Here is an 8,853-nt window from a genome sequence, read left to right as displayed (position 1 = left end):
GGGAAGGGAGGCACTAGGACCCGTGGGGGGGTGGGGGGAGGCAATAGGACCTGCGAGGGAAAGCTAAGCCGTGGGGGTGGGCACTAGGACCCGGGAGACCGGACGCAGGGGGCGGTGGGGCGCACTAACGCTGGTGCCGGAGCGGAGCCTTTAAAATAACCGGAACTACATCGCCCATCATCCCCTGCGCTCGCCCCGCCCTTTGGTTGACAAACAGGCGGCTCGACCAACCGGCGCGAGGGGCGCGGCGGCCAATAGGCGAGCGGGGCGGGGCGCGGCGCGGGCGGTGGAGGGAAGATGGCGGCGGCGGGCCGGTGGCGGGCCGGGCTGGCGCTGCTGGCGGTGGCGCTTGGGCTGGGCGGGCCGCGGGCCGAGCAGACGGAGGAGCACCTCAAGCGTGAGCACTCGCTCTCCAAACCCTACCAGGGTGAGTGGGGCGGGGGCGCGGCGAGGGGAGGGGGGCAGTCGGTGCTCGGTTACCGGCGCCCGGTACCGACGGTACGTGTGGGCCGCAGGTGTGGGCTCGGCCAGCTCGGGGCTGTGGGACCTGCTGGGCAACGCCATGGTCATGACCCAGTACATCCGCCTCACCCCCGACGTGCAGAGCAAGCAGGGAGCCGTCTGGAACCGAGTGGTGAGCCCGGGGGCACCGGGGGTGGGGGATGGGGGGCACCGGGGGTGGGGGGGCTGTTGGGGGGGGGGGTCGGGACAGCGGGGTGTCCCCTGTGGGGGTGGGTTGCGATGGGGGGTGGAGCGGGTTTGAGACAGGTTGGGGAGGGGGGGAGTGAGATTTGGGGGCTTGGGGTGAGTATGGGGGGGCTGGGGGGCACCGGGGTGGGGGGGGCTGAGGGGGAGGGTCGGGACACTGGGGTGCCCCCTGTGGGGGTGGGATGGGGTGGGGGGGGAGCATATTTGAGACAAGTTGGGGTGAGGGGAGTGAGATTTGAGGGTTTGGGGTGATTGGGGGGGGGCTGGGGGCCGGGGGAAGGGCGTTTGGGTTGGGGGGGGGGGCGTCAGGGGGGCTGGGGCAGATGAGGCAGCGCGGGGGTCCAGGCCAGCAGGTATGGGGGGGTTTGGGGGGCTGTGGGGAGGTGTTTGAATTGGGGGGCTGGGGGAGTGTGGGCCAAGGTGGCGGTGGGAGGAACTGGGGGGGGGGGGGCTGTGGGGGCCGCAGGGCGAGGGGGAGGGGTGCTGAGTGGGGCAGAGGTGGGCTGCAGGGCTTGGAGCTGGGGGGGCTTTGGGCTGGGGGGTACCAGCAGCACTTCAGCTTTCGGTCTTTGGCCCGGTGATGGCTGCAGGGGCCGAGTCCCCCACAGGTGAATTTGGGGTGCTGCACTGAGCAGCTGGGGGTCCCTCGGGGGGCCGCTGGGACGCCCCCGCTGCCCCCTTCGCCGGCTCGGGGTCCCTCGGGGGGGCCGCTGGGACGCCCCCGCTGCCCCCTTCGCCGGCTCGGGGTCCCTCGGGGGGCCGCTGGGACGCCCCCGCTGCCCCCTTCGCCGGCTCGGGGTCCCTCGGGGGGCCGCTGGGACGCCCCCGCTGCCCCCTTCGCCGGCTCGGGGTCCCTCGGGGGGCCGCTGGGACGCCCCCGCTGCCCCCCTTCGCCAGCTCGGCCAAGGCGTTGCGCTCCCTCCGCCAGCCTTTTCCCCGCCAGGCAGCAAAGCTCCCCTTAATACCTCGAGAATTCCCCCAGAATTTCAATTTGGGGTTGAAAATGGGGGGTGGGGGGGTGTTGTGCCCCAGCATCCAGCCTGCTCCACAGCGGTTTGAAAGATGCCCTACCAGACCAGGAACAATCCCTCCCACTCAATTTTTAATTTAATAATATAGGAAGGGAGTTACGTTGGGTGGTTTGGGTTTTTTTTTTTTTGGTTTTGGTTTGTTGGTTTTTTTTTTTTTCCTTGGGTTTACGGCTCCCACAAAATGTGGGTGCCAGGCGAAGCCGCCAGCCGGCTTCACGGCGTCGTGTGAGCAAATCTGTTATAAGCTTATCGTGCTGTGTGCCCGTTAGCGCAGGGAATTTGTTAATAGCTCAAGAAATAATCGGCTCGTCAGCAATTAGGAGCTGCTTCTCGGCCTTTCCTGCCTTTTTTTTTTCCCCCCCCCCGGGTGTGAGTTATCAATTTAGCTGGGTTTGCTGTTGCCTCAGAATAGCGGGAGATGGGGGTCGGTTCCTCAGCTTTTTATAGCCTCGGGTAACGAGCCATTCCCTTGGTTTAGTGGTGTCCCTTGGGATTAATTTTTTTTGCTCGGATCCATAATATCGGGCAGCAGGGGGAACGGGGGTCCGGTCTCCGGCGTGACAGCACGTGGAGCTGCTGCGATGGGCAGAGGACGGCGCAGCCGGCTGCGGTGGTCCAGCCCTGCCAGCCCCTCAGCCTCAGGGGCAGGGAAGCGGTGGGTGCCGGCCCGAGGGCCGCCCTCAATCTCATGTCCACGCTCCTTCTCTTGCAGCCGTGTTACCTGCGAGACTGGGAGATGCAGGTGCATTTTAAAATCCACGGGCAAGGCAAGAAAAACCTGAACGGAGACGGTTTTGCCATCTGGTACACCAAAGATCGCATGCAGCCAGGTACAGCGCCGGCAGAGGCTGGGGACTTGCAGCCTTTTGGGGCCTTAGGGCTGGTTTTCTTCTACCCTGGGAGGCAAAGAAGGGGTGACAACCGTGGGTGAGGCTGTCTCTGAGCTTTGGCACCCTGGGTTGGGGTTTCTGGGGGTCCTGGGGGGCTGGACTCAGCTTGGGGGTGGGCAGCGTGGGGAGTATTCCCACACAGGGGAAGTGTGGGGCTTCCTGCACCCGGAGTCACCTCCTTCAACAGCGGAGTGCGGAGGAAGCTTCAGCCTTGCCCAGCACAGGGCAGGGGGTTTAATCTGACCCTCTGATCCCCCTCCCTGCCTGGGGAGGGTCTGCGTGCTCAATTCACTGCTTGAGGGCCGCCTGATACAGAGCGCAAAGCAAAGGGACGGGTAACAAACCCTTTGCAACGCCTGCCTGGCCTTGCCACCCTGATTCAGAGCCTCTCCTTCCTTCTAGGGCCTGTCTTTGGAAGCAAGGACAATTTCCTGGGCCTGGGAGTGTTCGTGGACACCTACCCCAACGAGGAAAAGCAGCAGGAGGTGAGTTAAAAGGATAAACGGGACCGTGCTGCTTGCCACAACCGCGGTTACGGCTCCCGGCGCCGCGAGTGCAGCTCGGCGTTGGCAGGGCGCGATCTTTTTCGAGCTCTTCAATCAGAGACCGGCTGCTGCTCCGCTTCCTCTCCGTCGCCGTTCCCTGCCGCGCTCTGCCTAGTCGGTTTTTCTCCCTAGTGAGGCGGTAACTCTTCAGCGGCGTGAAAAGCCGTAGAAAAAAGTTGTTTTGTGGTCGGTTTTACCCAGAGAAAAGGCTTTCGGGGCAGGAGAAAACTAGCTGATGGCACCACCCTGCCTTGTGAGCTGCTGTGCTCTGGAGGCTGCCGGCTGGTAGCGGGCAAGGTGAAGCTGTAATAGGAGCGTGGTCTTTGTAGACCTTGAGTAGAGCAGTACCCGAGCTGCCAGCCCAGCCCTGCCTGCACGACAGGGCTCTTCCGTGGCCGCCGGTTGCCGGGAGGCTTTCCCCGCTCTCGGGGTGCAGCGTGACTGCGCTCTGCCTCTTTGCAAGGTGCCTGTCGAAGGACCTTTGTGTTCCTGTTGCATCTGCTGTTCGTTTGAAGGTTGGTTGGCACCTGTCCTTGCGGAGAGGGGAGTGCAGAAGCAGTTAAAATCAGGCCCTTCCCCCCCCCCGATGCTGGCATCTGTTTCAACGCTCCAAAACCAAAGCTCTGGGACCTTTTTTTCATTCTAGTTTCCCTGAAAATCTAGGCCCTGTTTTACCCCCAGACCTCGGTGCGAACCCTGCTGCCCCATGGGACGCTCTTCATCCCAGGGAGGGAGACAGGAGGGTGCAGTTGGGATGTGCTCTGACCTCGGACCGGCTGAGTAAACGTTGAGTAACCACCAGCTTTTGCTCAAACACGCAAAGCAGCCGGCTCCGGCGCAGGGGTGGACTTTGTGCCGGTCAAAGCCTTTCTGAGCCGCCTGGGGCTGTGTTACCGGCAGCGCTCGGGGATTAGCGCAGTGTTGGGTGGATCCCCTTGATTTGCGGGGTGGCAGCTCTGCTATTCTGGGGTAAAGGGATGCGCAACAAGTCTTGTTTACAAAAAATAATCAGTGGAACGTGGGTGGCCGGCTTCCCGGCGTGGTCTGCAGCCAGAAGGGGCTGCCCTCCCTCCGGTCAAGCACTGAGCGAGGGAAGAGATGGAGAAAAGCAGATCGGCCAGTTGTTGTCGTGGCTTCTGAGTTCATAGCTGCTTTCTCTCGCTTTTAAAAGGCTAAAAAAAGCGTTTTATTCCTGAGGGAACAGGGGCAGGATGGTTGTGGCTCCCTGGGAAGCTGCGGTGGCCGATGTGTCCCTGTTGGGGCGCTGGCTGTGGCGATGCTCGACGTGGCTTTTGCCCGCCGGCACCGTTTCCTCGCTGTGTGTCCTGGGGTTCGGCACCGAACGCCTAAACTCCTCTCTGCTTTAGCCTCCGCTAAGCCGATAACGCGCTGAGCTCTCTAGGGATGAAGTTTCCAGGTTGCAGGTTAATACTAAACCCTGGTCTGTGACCGTCTTTTGCTTCTGTGCTCTTTCTTGCTTTGCGCTAACCCCGGACTCAGGCTCAGAAGAGGAGGTACAGCCCGGGAAATCAGGTACTTGCTCTTGTTGACCTACCTGTTCCCAAGCGGTGGGGTTTCACCTTGGCTCACGGTTGAGGAATTCTCTCCTCTGAGTTCTAGAAATCCCCGCGTGAGCTGGGAGAGGCTGCATGGAAACCGGCTGTCCTCCCTCCTGGATATCTGGGAGCTGAGGCTGAGCCTGAGGAAGGCTGGGGGATGGAGTGGGGTCGTGCTGGTGTCTTGTTGAGGCAGAGTTTTGGGGGGATGAAGGAGTTTAGGGTCCATAGAGCTGTCACAACTCTTGGCCCTGGAAGCCAAGGAAGCAAGGAGGAGCAGGATCTGACCCCCAGCCTTGCCCCCCTCCCTCGCAGCGTGTCTTCCCCTACATCTCGGCCATGGTGAACAACGGTTCTCTCACCTACGACCACGACCGGGATGGGCGACCGACGGAGCTGGGGGGCTGCACGGCCATGGTGCGCAACCTCAACCACGACACCTTCCTGGTGATCCGCTACGTCAAGAGGAGGCTGACGGTGAGCGCTGCCTGCCGGGGCGGAGCGGGCAGCGGGGCCGGGGGGGGGTCTAGGGGAGCCTGAGGGAGCTGCTTCTTTTTCAGGTGTTGATCGATATCGACGGTAAGCATGAGTGGAGAGACTGCATTGACGTGCCGGGCGTGCGCTTGCCCCGTGGGTACTACTTTGGGACTTCATCTGTCACCGGAGACCTGTCAGGTACTGCCCTGGGGTCCCCAGCCTTGTTTCCCGAGTGGTCCTGGCAGGTCCTGGCAGCTCCTGCGCAGCTTTGGGTGTCTGGAGGTGCAGCTTGGCACCTGGTGGGGCTTCCAGAAGCACGTGAGGACCTTTCCATGCTTTAAGCATCCTTGAGCTGTGAATGGGAGCCTTGGTTTTTATCTTGCAGCAACTCCTGAGGAGCCCAAAGCCCTGTCTGGGCACGTCGCTCTCCTGAGCGCTTTAGGCAGTGCTTCCCTCTTTCCTTGAGCTCCCCGCGGAGCCACGGCCCGACCTCAGCCAGCCCCTCAACGACACAGTGGCCAAGCAGCTGTACTGGCTCAGCCGGAGGCTCTCTCTCCAAAACACGTGAAGTGGGAGGAGTGAAAACGGGATGAGCACTGAAAAAATCTCCTGTGCTCTCCTGCCACGGTCCGTGGTGCCTGGCTTAGCCCCCAGGGCAGCGCTGGAAGGAGCTGCCTTCGCTGCAGACGCCTCGGGCGTTACGGCCAAGCCAGGATGCTCGCTCCTGCTCGCTCTCCGGGCCATGTTGTGGGTCTGTTTTGCTTTGAATTTCGGAGCCCCAGAGCTAAATTGCCTGTTAGCGAGGTCGGGAGCAGCCAGGCGTGCCTGGAAACGGTGCTGCAGACATGGGCCAACGTAAATCGGGTTTTGCAGAGAGCTAAAGCTAAAGCCTCCTGCCTTCCTCAGCGCAGCGCTTCCCTCCCGCCGCTGGTGGAAGCGCTGTGAGACCTGACGCTACCCCCTGCGCCTCTTTCTCGGCGGCTTTGAAGCCCGATTTGGGTCGTGCCTCGACAAAAGCGCGTTGATGGCCGGTGTCTGGGCCTGTTGTTGGCTCCACCACCAGTTCCTTTTCCCCCTCAGATCTCTGCCCAGCGCCTGGGGAGCGGGCAGGCTGGTGTGGAGCGCTCGCCTGGTCCCACTAATAACTCCCCCATCACCAGCAAAGGAAGCAGGGTCACGTGAGGCCGATGCGAACGTGTTCCCTTTGGGTGGCTGAGTGGTTTCGAGTCAGATGACCTCCTGGTTTGGGTTGTTTTTCAGTTTAAGTAGCTTAGAGGTGCCTGTTGGCAGAGGGCCCCGCGCTAGGGCGCAGCTTTCAGCCCAGCACAGACCCTGCCCTGCGGAGGTGAGTTTTCCCCCCTCGGATAGTCAGAGCCGGCACCTTTGCCCCGAGTGATGACATCCCGCGGCACTCAAATCCTTGGCTGGAGCCATATTTTTAGCCGTGACACCCCAGGACACGTTTCTCCTCTGCTTCCAGACAACCACGACATCATTTCGTTGAAGCTTTACCAGCTGACGGTGGAGCGGACGCCGGAGGAGGAGAAGCGGGACAGAGAGGTGTATCTGCCGGTTGTGGACAACCTGAAGCTGCCGGGAAGTGAGTAGGAGCCACCAGCCTTTCCCTGGTGGGGATCTGGGGGAGGGGGGGGGGGTTGTAGGGTCGTGGAGGTGTGGTGCTTGTGGAACAGAAACCCATGTTGCCAGCAAACCAGCTGAATGAGCTGGAATCGGGAGGTCCGTGCCCTCTTCCTCGCGCCACCGGCTGTTGTCACCCCGTGTGGCACAGCCCAGCTCCGTTTGGGGTGGGCGCTCACCCTCGGAGAAGCGCTGCCTTCCCGGAGGACCCTGGCGCGCTGGGCTTAAGCCACGGTCGTGCCATGACCCAAATGGGATGTGCTGCTCCACTGGAACCTTCTGGTGGTTTGAACCTCCACGGTGGCATCTCCCATCCAGAAATCCCACCCCAGACGCGTCCGCAAGCCGCCTGCGCGCCCTGAGGTCTCGTGGCTGTAGCTTTTACGATGAGCCCAGCCTGAAAATTTTGGGAAGGCAAATCCTGGGGTGGCGTGAGGCTGGCAGGGCGTGCGTGGGGTTAGCGGTGTGTCGCTGCGGGGTGGTTACACCCCCAGCGGTGCAGGCAAATCTCAGCTGGGTTTTGGGGCTCACGAGCTGTTTGGTTTTTTTTTTCCCCCCCCCCGTGTGACGCAGTGGAGGCGCCGCTGGAGCCCATGAGCGGCCTGGCTCTCTTCTTAATCGTCTTCTTCTCCCTCGTTGCCATTGTTTTCGCCATCGTCATTGGAGTCATTATCTACAACAAGTGGCAGGAGCAGAGCAGGAAACACTTCTATTGACTTGGGACCCCCCGGGATGGCCCGTTGCTAGCCCTCGCTAGCCACATCCCGACTCCCACCCATCCCAGACTGGCCAGAGTGTGATGGACAGACCCTCACGGCAGGGACCCTTGTGTCCCGTCCCCCCCCCGAAAATCCCAGTGGGGATGGCTGCCGTTTCTTACTGGGCTCCAGAACTCTGACGCCGCTCCTGGCGGGAGCACGGCTGGACCGGGAGCTGAGCGCCGCGGGGATGGACCCCGCTGTCCCCCGAGGGAGCGTTGCTTTGTGAGTTGTTCAGGATGGGCTGTGCCGCGAGGCGCCGGCGGTGCTGAGCCGTCTCTCTGCCCGTACGGGCAGGAGTCCCCACCTGGGCTGTGAAATCCCGGCGGAGAGGGATGGCAGCGAGCAAGGAGCCAGCTTTCCTCACCCGATTGCCGGGATAACCTCCCGCAGCCTTACCGTAACCCTCGCAGCCCCTCGGCTCCAGCCATTTCATTTCCAGGAGGGATTTTTCCAAGCTGTTCATCCCGCTCCGGCTGTTTTCCATCGCCTGCCCGAGGCTGGTTTGGGGGGGGCCAGGCTGCTTTTCTTTGACTTTAAATCCCCCCCTCCCCGCCCCCCACCCCGCAGCCCCTCTCTGTCCTGCTAGTCACCCAGATTTGGTGTTTTGGGGTGGGGGGACACTGACGGTTTTTTCTCCGTGGTGAGGTTGGGAACCTCGCTCCTTGGGGAGCAGCCGGCCCCCTCCGTGAAGCCACCCTGGGGCAGCCCCTCGCTGCAGCCCCCCTGCCCAAGTTTGGGGTGTAACGTTGGGTTTCCCCGTTTTAAAGAACCGGTTTGCTGCTGCGTCCTGGGGCTCCGGCCCCTCTCCCCGCTCCGTAGGGCCGCTGCCGAGCATGCCGCCGCCTCCGCACGCCTCCCATCCCGGCGCGGCCGCCCGCACCGGTGCGTTTGCATGTCGTGTCGTGGCTTTTGGCACCTTTTCCCCTTGGTGCTCGCTGCATCCCGAGGACCCCTCCGAGGAGGAGCTGAGCCTCGGGGAGGGCGGGGGGGGGATGGGGTGATTCCCCTGCCTCTCAGAGCTGGAGCTCCCGCTGCCTTTCAGGGACTCGTGGTTTATTCCTACCTCAGTGCTTCGGTCAATGATTTCGCTGCGGTTTTTCTTGCCGGTCATCGCAGCCGCCTTCCCCCCGGGGACCCCAGTGGTCGCTCGCAACGTGCGTGGGGGGGGGGGGACGGACACCCAGGAGAAGGGAGATGTTAGGTCACTTTGTCCCAGGGAAGTTTTAGTGGCTCTGGGGACTTTAAGA

General features: G+C 62.4%; 2 protein-coding genes across 4 annotated transcripts in view; one reads left to right on the top strand and one right to left on the bottom strand.

Annotated features, from left to right (window-relative positions):
* Positions 1-178, bottom strand: part of CNNM4 (cyclin and CBS domain divalent metal cation transport mediator 4) — a 4,772-nt gene extending 4,594 nt beyond the window's left edge. The window contains exon 1 of the mRNA XM_040618338.1: positions 130-178. Coding sequence (XP_040474272.1) covers positions 130-178 — 49 coding nt within the window. The remainder of the gene's footprint in view (positions 1-129) is intronic.
* On the top strand, positions 111-8,686 carry LMAN2L (lectin, mannose binding 2 like). 3 transcript variants are annotated; one of them, XM_040618136.1, is made up of 10 exons: positions 111-427; positions 516-634; positions 2,452-2,569; positions 3,032-3,114; positions 4,675-4,707; positions 5,046-5,207; positions 5,291-5,405; positions 6,688-6,807; positions 7,419-7,570; positions 7,615-8,686. In XM_040618136.1, exons 1-9 carry the CDS (start codon positions 298-300, stop codon positions 7,559-7,561), a joined length of 1,023 nt encoding a protein of 340 aa, XP_040474070.1. In that variant the 5' UTR covers positions 111-297; the 3' UTR covers positions 7,562-7,570; positions 7,615-8,686. The 3 variants fall into 3 exon arrangements, with proteins under 3 accessions (XP_040474070.1, XP_040474068.1, XP_040474071.1); XM_040618134.1 differs by having other exon boundaries at positions 112-427; positions 7,419-8,686; XM_040618137.1 differs by lacking the exon at positions 4,675-4,707 and having other exon boundaries at positions 114-427; positions 7,419-8,686.
* Positions 8,687-8,853: the final 167 nt, after the last annotated feature.

The sequence above is a fragment of the Falco naumanni genome, chromosome 19 (assembly GCF_017639655.2).
Source record: "Falco naumanni isolate bFalNau1 chromosome 19, bFalNau1.pat, whole genome shotgun sequence".
Classification (NCBI taxonomy): Eukaryota; Metazoa; Chordata; class Aves; order Falconiformes; family Falconidae; genus Falco; species Falco naumanni.
This window is presented reverse-complemented; position numbering and strand designations above follow the sequence as displayed.